This window comes from Chiloscyllium plagiosum, unplaced genomic scaffold (assembly GCF_037043375.1).
Source record: "Chiloscyllium plagiosum isolate Xiang-an unplaced genomic scaffold, Cpla_swu_hap1 HiC_scaffold_12, whole genome shotgun sequence".
Lineage (NCBI taxonomy): Eukaryota > Metazoa > Chordata > Chondrichthyes > Orectolobiformes > Hemiscylliidae > Chiloscyllium > Chiloscyllium plagiosum.
Genome location: NW_028270150.1, coordinates 103,075,307 through 103,096,232, shown reverse-complemented (window position 1 = coordinate 103,096,232; position 20,926 = coordinate 103,075,307). Strand labels below are relative to the sequence as shown.

General features: G+C 45.1%; 1 protein-coding gene across 3 annotated transcripts in view; it reads left to right on the top strand.

Annotated features, from left to right (window-relative positions):
• LOC122555475 (complement C3-like) overlaps positions 1-20,926 on the top strand; it is an 83,866-nt gene that overhangs the window by 49,107 nt on the left and 13,833 nt on the right. For all 3 annotated transcript variants that reach the window (XM_087993134.1, XM_087993133.1, XM_087993132.1), the window contains exons 9-13: positions 2,396-2,587; positions 7,821-8,015; positions 13,350-13,496; positions 18,798-18,924; positions 20,294-20,344. In XM_087993134.1, coding sequence (XP_087849260.1) covers positions 2,396-2,587; positions 7,821-8,015; positions 13,350-13,496; positions 18,798-18,924; positions 20,294-20,344 — 712 coding nt within the window. The remainder of the gene's footprint in view (positions 1-2,395; positions 2,588-7,820; positions 8,016-13,349; positions 13,497-18,797; positions 18,925-20,293; positions 20,345-20,926) is intronic.

Here is a 20,926-nt window from a genome sequence, read left to right as displayed (position 1 = left end):
CTGGTAAGTTGCTCCCTCCCAACAGTATCCAAAACGGTATATTTGTTGTTGAGGGGAACGGCCACAGGGGATCCCTGCACTGCCTGCCAGTTCCCTTTCTGTCCCCTGACTGTAACCCATCTGCCTTTTTCTTGTACCTGAGGTGTGACTACCTCCCTGTAACTCCTCTCAATAACTCCCTCCTCCTCCTGAATAATCCGAAGTTCATCCAGCTCCAGCTCCAGTTCCCTAACATGGCAAGTATTAGGCAAGTATTTTTCTACAGTCTCTTTGGGAATTTAGAACAGTGGGAATGGAGATTGGGGCAGTTGAATGTTCCTCCTGCACCCAACTCCAGCTGGAGTTGGGTGCAGTTCCCACAGGTGCAGTCAGCAGGTGCACTATTGGTGACCCTAACCTCCCACATTCTGCAGGAGGAACATTCAACTGCCCCAATCTCCATTCCCACTGTTCTAAATTCCCAAAGAGACTGTAGAAAAATACTTGCCTAACACTGTCAAAATTGACCTTACTCCAATTTAGAGTTTTAACTTTTAGATCAGATCTATCATTTTCCATAACTATTTTCAAACCAATAGAATTATGATCAATGGTCCCAAAGTACTCCTCCACTGACAGCTCAGTCACTTGCCCTGTCTTATTTCCCAAGGGAAAGTCAAGTTTTGTGGGTACAACCCCATATTCAATAAGAGAATTTTCTTGTACATGCTTAACAAATTCCTTTCCATTATGCAAGCCATTATGACTGTTCACGTTGGATAGTTAAAATCCCCTACCTTTACAATTTTATTATTCCTTATTATTCTCTGAGATCTTACATATTTGCTTCTCAATTTCATGCTATTGAGGGGCCTAGAATACAATCCCAAAAAGGGGACCATCCCTTTCTTATTTCTCAGTTCCACCCAAATAACTTCACTGGACATATTCTCAGGAATATCTACCCTAAGTAAAGCTGTAATGTTATCCCTAATCAAAAACACCACCTCGCCTCCTCTCTTTCTTTCCTTTGTGCCCTTCCTGTAGCACCTTTACCTAGAAAATTAAGCTGCCAATCCTATCCATCCCTGAGCCACATTTCTGTAATATCTATGATACCCCAGTCCCCTGTTTCCAACCATGTCCTGGTTCATCCGCCTTACCTGTCAGGCCTGTTGCATTGAAGTAAATGCAGTTTAATTTATCAGTCTTACCTTGTTCTCTGCCAAGCTCTTGTCTGTCTTAACTATTTAACTTGCTACACTCATCTAATATACCGTAGAGTCAGAGAGATGTACAACAAGGAAACAGACCCTTCGGTCCAACCCGTCCATGCCGACCAGATATACCAACCCAATCTAGTCCCACCTGCCAGCACCCGGCCCATATCCCTCCAAACCCTTCCTATTCATATACCCATCCAGATGCCTCTTAAATGTTGCAATTGTACCAGCCTCCACCACATCCTCTGGCAGCTCATTCCATACACATACCACCCTCTTCGTGAAAACGTTACCCCTTAGCTCTCTTTCATATCTTTCCCCTCTCACCCTAAGCCTATGCCCTCTAGTTCTGGACTCCCTCACCTCAGGGAAAGAAAACCTTGTCTATTTACCCTATCCATGCCCCTCATGATTTTGTAAACCTCTATAAAGTCACCCCTCAGCCTCCGACGCTCCAGGGAAAACAGCCCCAGTCTGTTCAGCCTCTCCCTATAGCTCAAATCCTCCAACCCTGGCAACATCCTTGTAAATCTTTTCTGAACCCTTTCAAGTTTCATGACATCTTTCCAGAAGGAGACCAGAATTGCACGCAATATTCCAACAGTGGCCTAACCAATGTCCTGTATAGGCACAGCATGACCTCTCAACTCATGTACTCAATACTCTGACCAATAAAGGAAAGCATACCAAACGCCACCTTCACTACCCTATCTACCTGCAACTCCACTTTCAAGGAGCTACGAACTTGCACTCCAAGGTCTCTTTGTTCAGCAACACTCCTCAGGACCTCAGACCTATCTCTTTTCTCACTATTGCTTTGCCCTAATCCAACACTGCCCCCATCCCCCCACCACCTTACTAGTTTAAAATCTCCCAATTAGCACTGGCAAATTTCCCCAAATCTGGTGTTGTCTGGACAAATGACTATTTTGCATGATAATGCTACTGTAAAATGCCTTGGGATATTTAGTTCTGGTATAGACTCTACATAAATGCAAGTATCAAATAGTTCAGATGAGTTAACAGGGTTGAGTATAATTGAAGTTAACTGGAGGTGGGGGGAGGTGTGGGGATTACATGGGGAATGACAAAACTGCGTGGGGAATGGAAAAGAAACAGAATAATTTTTTTTGCTTCTTGCTTGTCCGAATGTCCGTGCGATCTTTGTTTTCCCTGTCAATTTGCCGCTCCAGGCCTCTGCTGGAGATAAAGCCGTTGGGAATGATGTGAGCGAAGAAATAGCAATCAAATGCCATGACAGCAAGCAGATGTACCTGCATATCGGTGTGACCAATGCTCTGCTATACCCTGGAGACATCATAAATGTGACATTAACCCCTTTCAGTCAAGTAGACATCAGCAGTGTCAATTATTTTTACTATATGGTAAGTTGCTGCTTCGCCCTGCGCTCAGATTGAAACCTTGACTGATGTGCATCGTCACTTGGTGCTGCTGCATCGTACACTTTCAACACCAGAAGGTGTTGTGATGACTATTTCACTGGTACTGTCCATTCTTTCACTGAGGTAGTCAGTGACCCGTAGTCCCCAGATGTTGCCTGGTTACTATTCTCGACAACAGTTATTGGCTTGTCACAAAGGGGGAAAGAGTCAAATCTGCATGAAGTTAATCTCTGATTTTATTAGTTTAGTTAAAACAGACATACAATTCACACTGTTTAGTTAAAAGCAGGCATGTAATACGTACAAGACTAAAATCTGTGCCCATGCCCATTAGGTTGCTCTGATATTCCCTGAACAGTCAACGAAAATCAAGGCTGATATCAGACAATGGGAGCTCACACTGGCCAGGCAATCTCTCCCAAGTCCTGGATGCAATCTCCATGCTTCCAAGCAAGGGGTCCTCAACTTCACAAAGGTTGATCTCCAATGTTTTCACTGCTGCCACACTCAAAACCCTTCATTTTTCTTATCTTCTCAAACGGTGGTGTCTTTTCCTCCTTTGTTTTGGCTCATCAGATGCGCCCCGAAGGCCACCGTTAGGATTACCTCATTACTTCTTCCACCCAAGTAAGGATTCACATCTTACGTCATTCCTCTGAGCTGACCAGTTCAAGCAGGTGGCCAGGGCTCGGGTACTCTATGTAACTTCAGTTCACAAGCTGCTGTTTTTGAGTAGAAGCATCCCCTGGCCAACAACAAAGGACAAAGGATATTGCTGAGAAAAATACAATGCGATTTATCAAAAAGGGTATCAGATCTTTTAGTTCTGCACACATCAGGACAATTCGCAAGAATACTAATACATTTTCTATCCTTGTTTCCCCTTTTCACTGGCATTTCTTGCAAGTTGTCCTGATGATTGAAGATAAAAAGCTTTGATGAAATGTAGCTTTTCTTTCACAAACACTGATGTCCTGCACAGCTGAGGGAACAATGGACATCTCCGTCAATTAGAAAAAGGCAACTGCTTACCCACGGCATGATGGGAACTGTTGTGGCACCAGGAGCATGGAGTCGTCAGATAGTTTTCATGACAAGTATTGCAAGGCTCCTGCTCCTTGGATGCTGCCTGACCGGCTGTGCTTTTCCAGCACCACACTCTCGACTCTGATCTCCAGCCTCTGCAGTCCTCACTTTCTCCAAGGGTCAGTTCAGCCAATGGAAACTTTGCCAAAATTATCAGTTCAAGCAGGTTCATGAATGGAGTTGTTCCAGGGAGAATTATTCATTGTGTGTTCCCACTTTACTCTGTACATGCAAATCACACATCCAGCGTGAAACAGAAAAAAAAGTGAAGATTATATAAAATAACAGCATAAATCTGCAGATCAGAAATAAAAGTGTTGGAGAAATTCAAGAGACTTAGCAATACCTGCGGAGAGAGGAACAAAGTTAATGTTTTGAATCATTTGACACTTCTTCAGAAGTAAATTTAATTCCAATGAATCTGTCTGCAAATGTGAATGGGCAAGGTGAGGAGATAGACTTCCATAATCCACAACAACTGGTACATGGTCTGAAACTGCGTTGCCAATGTTATTATGTTCTGCACTTGAACTATTTAGCCATCTGAGCTACGTGGAATCACGGCATCCCTACAGTGCGTTCAGCCACTGAGTCCACAACAACCGTCCGAAGAGCATCTCATTCAGACCCACCCCTTGATCCTTTCCCTGTGATCCTGCATTTTCCATGGCTAACCTACCTAAGCCTGCACATCTCTGGACACTATGGGTGATCGACTTGAACTGTGGGACGAAACCAGAGCTCCCAGAGGAAACCCACACAGACACAGGAAGAATGTGCAAACTCCACACAAAGCAGGGTGGAATCGAACCTGGGTCCCTGGTGTTGTGAGGCAGCAATGCTAACCATTGAGCCACCACTTGAGGATGAAAAACTCACACAGTTTTATAGCTTCCCTTTTCCCCCAACACCCAGCACCCTAGTGCTGTGAGTTTAATGCAAACAAGTGAGTAATACAATTGATTCAATAACTGCAAATGGGCATCTGCAGTGGGCAGAGACACATCTGAAATAAGCAGATTGCTGTGTTGTTTTATTTAAGGAATAAGCATTGTGCACAATATCTTCCATGGTGCTACCACATCAAACAGCCATGTGTTTGTGACTTCTATGTACTGCTTTGATGTTGATTCCCAAAGATACTGTGAGACTGTGACTTTCTTGGAGAAAGCATTCTGCTCACGTTAAACAATATTGCCGCTTACTAATATGATAACTTGAGACTGAATGAGATGTGATGTTGTAATGAAAGATTGAAAATGATTAATGCTGAGTGTAGTTAAGGCTGGTGCAAATGTGAGCTATAAAATTCTAATTTCCGGATTACAATACTCTGAAGGATGAACATGAGCTGTGCAGATGAACATCTCATCATGTTTGATATGTAGGGTGTGTGAAATAACTCTTTTATATCACTAAAAAAAAGCCATCTGTTCAAAGGCATAATATCCCTACAGTGTGGAAGCAGGCCATTCAGCCCACTCAGTTTTCACTAACCCTCTGAAGAGCATCCCACCCAGACCCATTCCCCTACCTATCCACATCACAGTTGATGAACTGTTTTCTTTCAACTTTCTGTCAACTCTTTCCGATATTTTACTAATGATAAATTAAGGGGTGGTAGGTATAGGACAGATGTTAGGGGTAGGTTCTTTACTCAGTGAGTCGTGAGTTCATGGAATGTCCTGCCAGTAGCAGTGGTGGACTCTCCCTCTTTATGGGTATTTAAGTGGGCATTGGATAGGCATATGGAGGATAGTGGGCTAGTGTAGGTTAGGTGGGCTTGGATCGGCGCATCATCGAGGGCCGAAGGGCCTGTACTGCGCTGTATTCTTCTATGTTCTATGTTCTATGAGCCAAGGCAACTGTTGCACCATTATGGATTAGAGTGGGGCTGGAAAAGCACCGCAGGTCAGGCAGCATCCGAGGAGCAGGAACATCAACGTTTCGGGCAAAAGCCCTTCATCAGGAATACAGGCAGAGTGCCTGAAGGGTGGAGGGATAAATGAGAGGAGGGTGGGGGTGGGGAGAAAGTAGCATAGAATACAATAGGTGCGTGGGGGGAGGGGTGAAGGTGATAGGTCAGGGAGGAGAGGGTGGAATGGATAGGTGGAAAAGGAGATAGGCAGGTAGGACAAGTCATGGGGACAGTGCTGAGCTGGGGGAAGGGGAAATGAGGAAACTGTTGAAGTCCACATTGATGCCCTGGGGTTGAAGTGTTCCAAGGCGGAAGATGAGGCGTTCTTCCTCCAGGCGTCTGGTGGTGAGGGAGCGGCGGTGGAGGAGGCCCAGGACCTGCATGTCCTCGGCAGCGTGGGAGGGGGAGTTGAAATGTTGGGCCACGGGGCGGTGGGGTTGATTGGTGCGGGTGTCCCGGAGATGTTCCCTAAAGCGCTCTGCCAGGAGGCGTCCAGTCTCCCCAATGTAGAGGAGACCACATCGGGAGCAATAGATACAATAAATGATATTGGTGGATGTGCAGGTAAAACTTTGATGGATGTGGAAGGCTCCTTTAGGGCCTTGGATGGTGGTGAGGGAGGAGGCGTGGGCGCAGGTTTTGCAATTCCTGTGGTGGCAGGGGAGGGTGCCAGGACGGGAGGGTGGGTTGTAGGGGGGGCGTGGACCTGACCAGGTAGTTATGGAACCATTTCTCAGTCTCTGATTCATGTGTTGAGGATTTCCCTTTTTTAGAGTGTCTAAAAGATGGTATGGCCCTTTCTTCCTTTCAGCTAGGGATTTGCAAAGAGAACAATTTGCAGAGGAAGGTGATGGAGAGTTCCAGGATACTTGGGATTTTTTTTAAATTTCTGCTCACAGAAGGTACAGTGAGTGAGTGAGATGGATGCTTCTGTTGCATTGTCCATATACAAGGCTGCAGCTACCTGGCCAGGAACTGATCAAGTGGCTGAGCTTTCTTGAATTATCAACAGCGACAAGTGGTTCCAAATAAAGTGCTAATCAGTAGACTGCCTCTGAGCAAATTTCCACCCTCAACGGAGATAGTACCATTCTGTCTGGATTCTCTATCACTGCTTAAATCAGGCAACATTGTGGATATAACTCTTGATGTGTCCCAGGACCTCAATTTTAAAACTGCAAATAACTCCTTCCACAGTTTCCTGGGTTTAAAGCAGTAACTTCTTCCGTTTTTAGTTCACATCCAAAAAAGATTAGATTAGATTCCCTACAGTGTGGGAACAGGCCCTTCAGCCCAAACCGACCCTCCAAAGAGTAACCCACCCAGATCCATTTCCCTCTGACTAATGCACCTAACACTGTGAGTAATTTAGCATGGTCAATTCACCTGACCTGCACATCTTTGGACTGTGGGAGGAAACCGGAGCAAACCCGCACAGACATGGGGAGAATGCGCAAACTCCACACAGACAGTTGCCCGAGGCTGGAATTGAACCTGGGACCCTGGTGCTGTGAGGCAGCAGTGCTAACCACTGAGCCGCCGTGCAGAAGCAGTAGCAACACAGTGACTCAGTGGTTAGCACTGCTGCCTCACAACACCAGGGTATCAGGTCCGATTCCAGCCTAGGGGTGACTGTCTGTGTGGAGTTTGTACATTCTCCCCGTGTCTGTGTGGGTTTCCTCCTGATGCTCTGGTTTCCTCCCACAGTCCAAAGATGTGCAGGTTAGGTGAATTGGCCATGCTAAATTGCCCACAGTGTTAGGTGTGTTAGTCAGAGGGAAATGGGTCTGGGTGTGTTACTCTTCAGAGGGTCGGTATGGACTTGTTGGGCTGAAGGGCCTGTTTCCATGCTGTTCTAATCTAATAAAAATGTCAATGAACTGATGCATCCCTCAGTTATTGACAGACAAAATGCACATTTGTTGGAGATGTGGTTTGACTGGAAGGAATTTCCTTCAGTGTTGAAACATTTGGAAATGATCCAAATACATTTTTCTTTCTGTTAGCTGTAAATGGCTGAATTGTTTGGTGAGTGTAGGCCAAAAGCTGATTTATACAGACAAGGTTCACTGATGTTCAATGAACTCAAATAAAAAACATCCCTTTCTTATAAGTTATGGTCTTTCTGAAGCGATGATGTGACAAGCTTTGGTTTTTTTTCCATTTCCAAAAGGCATTTAGTTTACACCATCATAATATTTACTATTCCAGGTGCTCAATAAAGGCAAGGTGCTGCTTTTTGACAGAATCAGGAAGTCTGCCAACACTTCATTTCCAGTGACGATCACAGACGAAATGGTGCCTTATTTCCGCATTGTGGCCTATTATTTTGCAAGTACTAATCATGAGAAAAGCATCGTCTCAGACTCTGTGCGTGTGGAGGTGGAGGACCCTTGCAGTTCAAAGGTGTGTATTGCCGTTTTTTGCATCTCTGGTGGTTATTGGGAGCTGTAGGACTCCATAATCTCCGCCTATAACCAACAAATGCTCAACGATGGGGGAACTACAGCTCTTGCTTAGATTAATGGTGACTTGTATCAGCTGAGGTACAAATTTCACAGTCCGCCCAATTCCTGTCCGCTGGGTCAGGTTAAAATTACCCCCATTTCCTGAGGTTTGTGTCTTTCCAGGAGATGTTGAAGTGAGGTCCTGTCTGACTTCCCCCAAACCCTTTAAAGATTCAACAGTATCACTTAGAGGAAGGTTAGGTCAAGTTTCTCCATGAACCAGCCAGAATTTAACATCTAATCTTCAAAACTGATTCCCTGTCCATTACCGTGTTTTTGTGGGAGCTTGCTATGCACAGACTGGCTGTCAGTGCCACTTGACTTTGAACTTTGAAAGTACCAGGGGACTGGAGAGTGGCAAATGTTTTGCCCCTGTTCAAAAAAGGGAATAGGGATAACCCCGGGAATTACAGGCCAGTTAGTCTTACTTCGGTGGTAGGCAAAGAAATGGAAAGGGTACTGAGGGATAGGACTTATGAGTATCTGGAAAGACACTGCTTGATTAGGGACAGCCAGCACGGATTTGTGAAGGGTAGGTCTTGCCTTACAAGTCTTATTGAATTCTTTGAGGGGGTGACCAAACATGTGGATGAGGGTAGAGCAGTGGATGTAGTATACATGGATTTTAGTAAGGCATTTGATAAGGTTCCCCATGGTAGGCTTATGCGGAAAGTCAGGAGGCATGGGATAGAGGAAAATTTGGCCAATTGGATAGAAAACTGGCTAACCGGTCGAAGTCAGAGAGTGGTGGTAGATGGTAAATATTCAGCCTGGAGCTCAGTTACAAGTGGAGTTCTGCAAGGATCAGTTCTGGGTCCTCTGCTGTTTGTAATTTTTATTAATGACTTAGATGAGGGAGTCGAAGGGTGGGTCAGTAAATTTGCAGATGATACGAAGATTGGTGGAGTTGTGGATAGTGAGGAGGGCTGTTGTCGGCTGCAAAGGGATTTAGATATGATGCAGAGCTGGGCTGAGGAGTGGCAGATGGAGTTCAACCCTGTCAAGTGTGAGGTTGTCCATTTTGGAAAGACAAATAAGAATGCGGAATACAGGATTAACGGTAGGGTTCTTAGTGAGGTGGAGGAACAGAGGGATCTTGGGGTCTATGTTCATAGATCTTTGAAAGTTGCCACTCAGGTGGATAGAGCTTGTAAGAAGGACTATGGTGTATTAGCGTTCATTAGCAGAGGGATTGAATTCAAGAGTCGTGAAGTGACGTTGCAGCTGTACAGGACTTTGGTTAGGCCACATTTGGAATACTGTGTGCAATTCTGGTCACCTCACTTTAGGAAAGATGTGGAAGCTTTGGAGAGGGTGCAGAGAAGATTTACCAGGATGTTGCCTGGAATGGAGAATAGGTCGTACGAGGATAGGTTGAGAGTGCTAGGCCTTTTCTCATTGGAACGGAGAAGGATGAGGGGTGACTTGATAGAGGTGTATAAGATGATCAGGGGAATAGATAGAGTAGACAATCAGAAACTTTTGCCCCGGGTACAACAGAGTGTTACAAGGGAACATAAATTTAAGGTGAAGGGTGGAAGGTATAGGGGAGATGTCAGGGGTGGGTTCTTTACCCAGACAGCGGTGGGGGCATGGAATGCGCTGCCCGTGGGAGTGGCAGAGTCAGAATCATTGGCAACCTTTAAGCGGCAATTGGATAGGTACATGGATAGGTGCTTAAGCTAGGACAAATGTTCGGCACAACATCGTGGGCCGAAAGGCCTGTTCTGTGCTGTATTGTTCTATGTTCTATGTACACCGGTGACTCCAAAGGGGTCCGGTGGAGTTGTGGCAGGCCGTTACAGAAACACGGGTTTCTTTTAATTAATATTAACCCTGACAAGTTGTGAACAGACTGGCCCCATCAAGAAACAAACTGGGATCAGGTCATAGAGTCATAGAGATGTACAGCACGGAAACAGACCCTTCAGTCCAACCCATCCATGCCGACCAGATATCCCAACCCAATCTAGTCCCACCTGCCAGCACCCGGCACAAATCCCTCCAAACCCTTCCTATTCATATACCCATCCAAATGCCTCTTAAATGTTGCAATTGTACCAGCCTCCAGCACATCCTCTGGCAGCTCATTCCATACAAATACCACGCTCTGTGTGAAAACGTTGCCCCTTAGGTCTCTTTTATATCTTTCCCCTCTCACCCTAAACCTATGTCCTCTAGTTCTGGACTCCCCACCCCAGGGAAAAGACTTTGTCTATTTATCCTATCCATGCCCCTCATAATTTTGTAAACCTCTATAAGGTCACTCCTCAGTCTCTGATGTTCCAGGGAAACAGCCCCAGCCTGTTCAGCCTCTCCCTATAGCTCAAATCGTCCAACCCTGGTAAATCTTTTCTCAACCCTTTCAAGTTTCACGACATCTTTCTAGGGTACACCTGAATTTCTAGGGTACATCTTTCTAGGGTCTTTGGGATTTATCCACCTTTATGCGTTCCAAGACATCCAGCACTTCCTCCTCTGTAATCTGGACATTTTGCAAGGTGTTACCATCTATTTCCCTACAGTCTATATCTTCCATATCCTTTTCCACAGTAAATACTGATGCAAAAAACTCATTTAGTATCTCCCCATTTTCTGTGGCTCCACACAAAGGCTGCCTTGCTAATCTTTGAGGGGCCCTCGTCTCTCCCTAGTTACCCTTTTGTCCTTAATATATTTGTAAAAACCCTTCAGATTCTCCTTAATTCTCTTTGCCAAAGCTACCTCATGTCCTCTTTTTGCCCTCCTGATTTCCCTCTTAAGTATACTCCTACTGCCTTTATACTCTTCTAAGGATTCACTCAATCTATCCTGTCTATACCTGACATAGGAGAAAGTGAGGTCTGCAGATGCTGGAGATCAGAGCTGAAAATGTGTTGCTGGAAGAGCGCAGCAGGTCAGGCAGCATCCAGGGAACAGGAGAATCGACGTTTCGGGCATAAGCCCTTCTTCAGGAATGGCTTATGCTTCCTTGCTTTTCTTAACCAAACCCTCAATTTCTTTAGTCATCCAACATTCCCTACACCTACCAGCCTTCCCCTTCACCCAAACAGGAATATACTTTCTCTAGATTCTTGTTATCTCATTTCTGAATGCTTCCCATTTTCCAGCCGTCCCTTTACCTGCGAACATCTGCCTCCAAACAGCTTTCCAAAGTTCTTCCCTAAAACCGTCAAAATTGGCCTTTGTCCAATTTAGAAATTCGACTTTTAGATCTGGTCTATCCTTTTCCATCACTATTTTAAAACAAATAGAATTATGGTCGCTGGCCCCAAAGTGCTCCCCCACTGACACCTTAGTGTCCTGCCCTGCCTTATTTCCCAAGAGTAGGTCAAGTTTTGCACCTTCTCTAGTAGGTACATCCACATACTGAATCAGAAAATTGTCTTGTACACATTTAAATTCCTCTCCATCTAAACCCTTAACATTATGGCAGTCCTAGTCTATGTTTGGAAATTTAAAATCCCCTACCATAACCACCCTATTATTCTTACACAGAGCTGAAATCTCCTTAAAAGTTTGGTTCTCAATTTCCCTCTGAGTATTAGGGGGTCTATAATACAATCCCAGTAAGGTGATCATCCATTTCTTATTTCTCAGTTCAACCCAAATAACTTCCCTGGATATATTTCCAGGAATATCCTCCCTCAGCACAGCTGTAATGCTATCCCTTATCAAAAATGCCACCCCACCCCACCACTCCTCTCTTGCCTCCCTTTCTATCCTTCCTGTAGCATTTGTATCCTGGAACATTAAGCTGCCAGTCCTGCCCATCCCTGAGCCATGTTTCTGTAATTGCTATGATATCCCAGTTCCATGTTCCTAACCATGCCCTGAGTTCATCTGCCTTCCCTGTTAGGCCCCTTGCATTGAAATAAATGCAATATTGGATTTGCCCTCTCCCCTTCCCCCTCATTGCCCACCACCCCATCATTCATTACCACCCACCTGAGTTCAGTAGAGGGTAACATCATTGTAACCAATGTGACTTTGAATCGTACAATTCAGTGTAAGTGCGGATTTAGGAAAGCACTGGCCTGGTAATGTTATCCACTAGATAATTAATCCAGAGATCCAAGTTGTATTCTGCGGACCCAGGTTCAAATCCCACCATAACAAACAGAGGAATTTGAATTGAGTAAAAATCTGGAATTAAGAGCTGAATGATGACCATCAGGGAAAAATCCATCTAATGTCCTTCAGAGAAGGAAATCTGCCATCCTGACCTGGTCTGGCCCACGTGTGTTCCCAGATCAACCGCAATGTGTATTGACTCTGAACTAACCTCTGGGTAATTAGGGATGGGCAATAAATATTGGCCCAACCAGTGATGCCCACATTCTTTGAATGTCACAGAGTCATAGAGATGGGTGGCACAGTGGTTAGCACTGCTGCCTCACAGCGCCAGAGACCCGGGTTCAATTCCCGCATCAGGCGACTGACTGTATGGAGTTTGCACGTTCTCCCCGTGTCTGCGTGGGTTTCCTCTGGGTGCTCCGGTTTCCTTCCACAGTCCAAAGATGTGCAGGTCAGGTGAATTGGCCATGCTAAATTGCCCGTAGTGTTAGGTAAGGGGTACATGTAGGGGTATGGGTGGGTTGCGCTTCAGCGGGGCGGTGTGGACTTGTTGGGCTGAAGGCCTGTTTCCAAACTGTAATGTAATGTAATCTAATCTAATCAGATGTACAGCATGGAAACAGACCCTTCAGTCCAATGTATTCACACTGACTAGATATTTGCCAGCATTTGACCCATATACCTTTAAACCCTTCCTCTTCATATACCCATCCAGATGCCTTTTAAATGTTGTTATTGTACCCACCTCCACCACCTCCTCTAGCAGCTTATTCGATACACACACCACCCTCTATGTGATAAAATTTCCCCTTAGGTCCCTGTTAAATCTTTCCCCTCTCACCTTAAACCCATGTCCTCTGGTTTGGCTCCCCTACCTTTGGAAAGAGGCCTTGGCTGTTCACACAATCCATGCCCCTCATAATTTTGTAAACCTCTATAACGTTACCCCTCAGCCTCCGACACTCCAGGGAAAACAGCCCCAGCCTGTTCAGCCTCTCCCTATAGCTCAAATCCTTCAACCCTGGCAACATCCTTGTAAATCTTTTCTGAACCCTTTCAAGTTTCACAACATCTTTCCGAAGGCAGGGAGACCAGAATGACTTAGGCAAAAGGATGTGCAGTCTGTTGAAGCTGAAATTTTGCTTGTCTTTCACAGTTTCAGATACAACCTGCCCTGTACACAAACAATGAGCAACAAGAATTGCTGCTGTCAGTTCTTTCTGACCGTGTGTCTGATGTGTTTGTCCATGCAGTGGATGCACAGCTCAATGATCCCAGTAAATATATAAAGACCCTTTGGAAGGTGAGTAATTGATGAAGTACCTTCAATGCTGTCCGCTGAGCTGCTTATCAATTGTTCGAGTTCCTTAACGTATAAATATATCATAACTGGGTTCTGGATGCTTCACGTAGATGAGGGCTGGATTCCATAATGAAAACCATCCCTGAGATGATGAGAGTGGGGAGTTTATTGCAGACGAAAGGCAACTGGTGGATCTGATGAACAAACATTTTGCTTCTGTACAGGGGATGTAAAAACATTCCCGTAATGCCTGTCAATCAGGAGGGGAAAGGAGAGGGGAAATTAATGACGTTATAATCACAAAGAAAGTGGTGAATTTCATGGTCTTCAAAGAGGTGGCGAATAAGTTGCATTAATGTTAATTTTCTAAACTTGGATAGACTCCAGATAGGACCCATCAGACTGGAATGTAGGAGAGGGAGGGAGATGGGAAACAGAGAACTATGGGCCTCTGATCATGTTTTCCAGGTCCTTAAGGGGGAGGAGGAGCAGCCCGAAGTCGTGGTCCACATTGGCACCAACGACATTGGTAGGAGGAGGGCTGAGGATGTTAGGCAGGCTTTCAGGGAGCTAGGTTGGAAGCTCAGAGTTAGAACGAACAGAGATGTTGTCTCTGGTTTGTTACCCGTGCCACGTGATAGAGAGTCGAGGAATAGGGAGAGAGAACAGTTAAATGTGTGGCTACAGGGATGGTGCAGGAGGGAGGGATTCCGGTATTTGGATAACTGGGGTTCTTTCTGGGGAAGGTGGGACCTCTATAAACAGGATGGTCTACACCTGAACCTGAGGGGCACCAGTATCCTTGGGGGGAGGTTTGCTAGTGCTCTTGGGGGGGGGGGTTAAACTAACTCTGCAGGGGCATGGGAACCTAGACTGTAGCTTTAGGGTGCAGGACCTGGAGTGTAGGGAGGTTAGGAACATGGCATCAATCTCAAAGGATGGTGCCTGTAAACAGGAAAGTGTCTTGAAGTGTGTATATTTCAATGCAAGAAGTATACGAAATAAGGTAGGTGAACTTGCAGCGTGGGTTGGGACCTGGGATTTCGATGTTGTGGCTATTACGGAGACATGGGTAGAACAGGGACAGGATTGGCTGTTGCAGGTTCCAGGGTTTAAATGTTTTAGTAGGGTCAGAGGTGGGGGTAAAAGAGGGGGAGGTGTGGCATTGCTTGTCAAAGATAGTATTACAGCTGTGGAAAGGATGATGGATGAAGACTCGCCATCTGAGGTAGTTTGGGCTGAGGTTAGGAATAGGAGAGGTGAGGTCACCCTGTTAGGAGTCTTTTACAGGCCTCCTAATAGTCCTAGAAACGTAGAAGAAAGGATTGCGAGGATGATTCAAGAGAAGAGTGAAAGTAATAGGGTAGTTGTTATGCAGGACTTTAACTTTCCTTATATTGATTGGGAAAGCTATAGCTCTAGTTCGTTAGATGGGTCGGTGTTTGTCCAATGTGTGCAGGAGGGTTTCGTGATACAATATGTAGATAGGCCAACAAGAGGTGAGGCCATACTGGATTTGGTTCTGGGTAACGAACCAGGCCAGGTGTTAGAATTAGAGGTAGGTGAGCATTTTGGGGACAGTGACCACAATTCGGTGACTTTTACTCTAGTGATGGAGAGGGATAAGTGTGCACTGCAGGGCAAGAGTTATAGCTGGGGGGCAGGGAAATTATGATGTGGTGAGGCATGACTTAGGATGCGTGGCTTGGAAAAGTAGGCTTCAAGGCAAGGGCGTAATTGATATGGAGCTCGTTCAAGGAGCAACTATTGAGTGTCCTTGATAAGTATGTACCTGTCAGGCAGGGAGGAAAGGGTCGTGTGAGGGAGCCGTGGTTTAATAAGGAATTGGAATCCCTTGTTAAATGGAAGAGAGCGGCTTATGTAAAGATGAGGCGTGAAGGTTCAATTGGGGCGATTGAGAGTTATAAGGTAGCCAGGAAGGACCTGAAGAGAGAACTAAGAGCAGCAAGGAGGGGACATGAAAGGTCCTTAGTTGGTAGGATTAGGGAAAATCCTAAAGCTTTCTATAGGTATGTCAGGAATAAAAGAATGACTAGGGTAGGAATAGGTCCAGTCAAGGATAGTAGTGGGAAGTTGTGTGTGGAGGCTGAAGAGATTGGGGAGACACTGAATGAATACTTTTCGTCAGTATTCACTCAGGAACAGGACATTGTGAATACTGAGTCACAATTAAGTAGAATGGATGGCTTTGAGGTATTAGGGAAGAGGTGTTGGAAATTCTGGAAAGGGTGAAAATAGATAAGTCCTCTGGGCCTGATGGCATTTATCCTAGGATTCTCTGGGAAGCAAGGGAGGAGATTGCAGAGCCATTGGCCTTGATTTTTATGTTCTCGTTGTCTACAGGAGTAGTGCCAGAAGATTGGAGGCTAGCAAATGTGGTTCCCTTGTTCAAGAAGGGGAGTAGGGATAACCCTAGTAACTATAGGCCGGTGAGTCTCACTTATGTTGTGGGCAAAGTCTCAGAGAGAATTGTAAGGGATAGGATTTATGAACATCTGGATAGGAATAATGTGATCAAGGATAGTCAGCATGGTTTTGTGAAGGGCAGGTCATGCCTCACAAACCTTATTGAATTCTTTGAGAAGGTGACTAAGGAGGTGGACGAGGGGAAAGCGGTAGATATGGTGTATATGGATTTTAGTAAGGCGTTTGATAAGGTTCCCCATGGTAGGCTACTGCAAGAATTACGGAGGTATGGCATTGAGGGTGAGTTGGAGGTTTGGATTAGGAGTTGGCTAGCTGGAAGAAGACAGAGGGTAGTAGTTGATGGCAAAGGTTCATCTTGGAGTGCAGTTACTAGCGGTGTTCTGCAAGGATCTGTTTTGGGACCATTGCTGTTTGTCATTTTTATAAATGACTTGGAGGAGGGGCTAGAAAGTTGGGTGAGCAAGTTTGCGGATGATACGGAAGTCGGAGGAGTTGTTGACAGTGAGTAAGGATGTGGCAGGTTACAGCGGGATATAGATAAGCTGCAGAACTGAGCAGAAAGGTGGCAAATGGAGTTCAATGTAGCTAAGTGTGAGGTGATTCACTTTGGTAAGAGTAACAAAAAGATGGGGTACTGGGCTAATGGTCGGATACTTGGTAGTGTGGATGAGCAGAGGGATCTTGGTGTCCATGTACACAGATCTCTGAAAGTTGCCACCCAGGTAAATAGTGCGGTGAAGAAGATATATGGTGTACTGGCTTTTATTGGTAGAGGAATTGAGTTCCGGAGTACTGAGGTCATGTTGCAGTTGTATAAGACTCTGGTGCGGCTGCATCTGGAGTATTGTGTACAGTTTTGGTCGCCATACTATAGGAAGGAAACGGAGGCACTGGAACGGGTGCAGAGGAGGTTTACCAGGATGTTGCCTGGTATGGTAGGAAGATCGTATGAGGAAAGGCTGAGGCACTTGGGGTTGTTTTCATTGGAGAAAAGAAGGTTTAGGGGTGACTTGATAGAGGTGTACAAGATGATTAGGGGTTTAGATAGGGTTGACCATGAGAACCTTTTTCCACGTATGGAGTCAGCTATTATGAGGGGGCATAGCTTTAAATTAAGGTGTGGTAGGTATAGGACAGATGTTAGGGGTAGGTTCTTTACTCAGCGAGTCGTGAGTTCATGGAATGCCCTGCCAGTAGCAGTGGTGGACTCTCCCTCTTTATGGGCATTTAAGCGGGCATTGGATACGCATATGGAGGATAGTGGGCTAGTGTAGGTTAGGTGGGCTTGGATCGGCGCAACATCGAGGACCAAAGGGCCTATACTGTGCTGTATTCTTCTATGTTCTATGTTCTACGTTCTATGTTAGTTTGGCATGTGTCATGGGAAAGGTGTTAGAATCAATCATGAAGGGGGTTAGAGACACCGGTGCATTTTATGAAGCTTGAAGTGATAGTCTATCTCATCAGAAATGTCCTGGCCTATACATATCCCTCAACCGATGCTATGGGAATAGACTGCTTGGCCGCCATTGTATTGCTATATGTGAGAGCTGATTGTGTACAACTTGACGGCAGTGTTTCTGACATTAGGACAGTGGTCTAAGTTACTTATTAAAGTGTTGCTGCAGAGTGGAGCAGAGGTTGACATTTGACAGGCACATAACCGCTGAACTGGAGTTGGCCCCAGATGACTGAGTGCCATTAAGTTGGAATGTGTTTGCCAGGACCACTTGAAGCATATCTGGGTGCACAGCATACTCAGCTGTCGAGAAGACCAGAACTTGTGGATGACGCTCACTCACGTATTAGTCTTTTTGGTAGCATTTAGGGATGGTCAACTGGGGAGTGATCAAGCCACCCTGCAAGGCATGTCGAGAACAGTTGGGCTGGGTTCCTGTCGGTGGCTTTTCCTGATCTTTCCTGCACCATTGGTGTCATATTGGGAGAAAAAAACGTTCAAGTTGACAGTCTTGAAGCCAGTTGTGTTCCATAGAACATAGAACATCCCAGCGCAGTACAGGCCCTTCGGCCCTCGATGTTGCGCCGACCAGTCACACCAATCAGATCAAAGTCCCTTTGACAATGCACCACTCAGCTGTCCATCCCAGGAATGATACAGACTCCTTTTGGAGTCACACCTCATCTCAACTAAGGAGCTCAGAGAGACCTCAAGAGAGAAAATGCTGGAAAATCTCAGCAGGTCTGGCAGCATCTGTAAGGAGAGAAAAGAGCTGTCATTTCAAGTCTTACTGACCCTTTGCCAAAGCTAAAAAAAGGGGAGAAATAGGGAGGTATTTATAGGAGGCTGAGAGAAGGTGAGTCATGGCTCCAGAAGCAAAGGTAGCAATAAAGAGGTGACAATGACAGTGCATAGAGAGATCATAGGGCGATTAGGAGCTGTGAATGACCAAGGCTGAAGCAGTGTTGTGTGACAAAATATGTGGGGGATGGGGGGGGAGGGGTGAAGCAGAGGCAAAATGGAAAACAGGGGAGAAGGGTAGCAAAGGGGGAAGAGGTGAGGAAAAGGTGATGAGAGAGTGGGGAGCGAGAGAAAGAGAGACCTGCTGAGATTTTCCAGCATTTTCTCTTTTGGTTTCAGTTTCCAGCATCTGCAGTAATTTGCTTTTATTTGCTCAGAGTGACCTCACCAACTGTCTAGCGTTTCCCCATTTCCAAATCACACCTTATTAAATAACCACTCTTTGAACAGTTCGGCCTGTTGTCCAGCTTTCAATTATGCCACATCCTAACAAATTCAATCCCAAATCCCATTCCCCTGAACCATACAGTAAAGATTCAGGATAAGCAACTGCTTTGCCAAGAAGCTAACTTCTACGTTTTCTCTCCGAGTAGGTATTTTACATCAAGGACTTTTATGACTTTGGCTCATCATATGGTGGAGGACAAAACTCTGTCAAGGTCTTCGAAGATGCTGGACTGCGCCTCATCTCTGATCTAATGGGGTCAATTGAACTGAGCGGTAGAAACAGCTTTTGTGCATCTTTTTGAATAACTGATTTATGAGTAAACGAGTCCACTTTCTGAGCAGCAATTTTAAACCAACATTGCCACCCTCTAAAAGTGCAGTACTCGTCCTCAAGGGCTCCTGTCAACTCATGTAGAGGATGTGCAGGTCCTTTCTGGAGCACTGGGTCCAGTTCTGGTCACCATGTTATTAAAATGGAGAGGGCTCAGAAAAGATTCACCAGGATGTTGCCAGAAGTGAGGTTATTAGGAGAGGCTGGATGGGCAGAGATTTCTTTCACTGGAGCATAGGAGGTTAAGGGGGACCTTAAAGAGGTTTATAAAATCATGAGGGTCATAGATAAAGTGAATAGCAGGTGTCCTTTCCCTAGGGTGGGGGATTTCAAGTCAAGTGGGCATTTTTAACATGAGAGGAGCAAGGTTTAAAAAGACATGAAAGGCAATCATTTATTTTATACAGAGAGCGATTTGTGTGTGGAATGAACTACCAGAGGAAGTGATGGATACAGATACAGTTGCAGCATTTAAAAGACATTTGGATAAGTTCATGAATAAGAATATTTGGAGGGATATGGGCCAAACGCAGGCAGGTGGGACTAGTTTACTTTAGGAAGATGGTTGGCATGGACTGGTTGGACCGAAGGGTCTGTTTCCGTGCCGTATGCCTCTGGGGGAGTGGTATGCCAGTCTAACTCCCTTAAGAACCTCACAAATTAAGAGCAGGAGGCTGCCATTTTGTCACTTGAATCATCTCAGTCCTTCATTTAGATCCTGCTGATCTGCACCAGTCTTTGCACCAAATCCTCCAACGTCCCTATCTTGTCCAAACCTATCCCAGTCACGAAAGCTAGCATAGCCAGAGCTGCCAATGTCACATCAGTGAATAAAACAAAGAACTGTGGATGGTGAAGATGTGAAATAAAAACAGAAAATGATGGGAAAAGTCAGCTGATCTGGCAGCATTAATGGAGAGAGAAAGCAGAGTTAACATTTCAAAATCCAGCATGACACGTCATCACAACTCAAAATGTTAGCTTGCTCTCTCTCCATGGATGCTGTCCAACCTGCTCTGATCTCCAATATTTGTTGTTTGCAGTACAGATTCCAGCATCTGCAATAATTTACTCCTACATGATGCTTCAGTGAATTTTACAATCCTGTTCCATCACAACCAGAGGCTACAGTAGAATGTCTCTGCTGCAGAATAGTGGTTAGGACTCTCCTTGAACAGACACAGAATTGGTCAGGCCCAATAATGGGTTGTTAGATCACACCCAACTCGGTGACAGACCCCATACAGAGCTGATTCTCAAAGCCAAAATGTGGAAGAAAGTAATTGTCTCAAATAATCTGCTTTATTTCAGAAATAACGAACATTCCGTGGAATAGAGAGCCATTAATGCATCCTAGAGAAGGTAAGAATCTTTCATATTTAGAATTAGGCTTCAATTTAGGGCATGGGCCTTATCTTTTCGATGTTAATTGATGGATGATGAAGGGAAATATGTAAACTAATCTGTAATGTTATAAAGATCACCTCACCAAAAGTAAAAAGGCCTACAAAGTTCCCACACATTGAATTTGACAAATCTGGAATCCAGGTTGCTGCAGATTGACAGCAAACATGTATCTGGGATTAGTGTTTCTCTGATGAAGCAAAGTTAAAATAAATCACACAACACCAGGTTATAGTCCAACAGATTTAATTAGAAGCACACTAGCTTTCGACAGCACTGTGGGTGTCCCTACACCACGAGAACTGCAGCGGGTCAAGAAAACAGCTCATGACAGTCTTCCCCAGGGCATCCAGGGACAGCAAAAAATTCTGACCTCGCCAGTAAGGCCACATCTCCTGACAAAATTCTAAAAGCCACCTGGCTACCTTGCAAAAGGTTTAAAAATCTGTTTGTAGCGCCACTTAGCCCATTATTGAGGCACATTTTTAAAATTTGAGACATTTTAAAATAATAATGTAAACATGACAAGGATCTGACAAG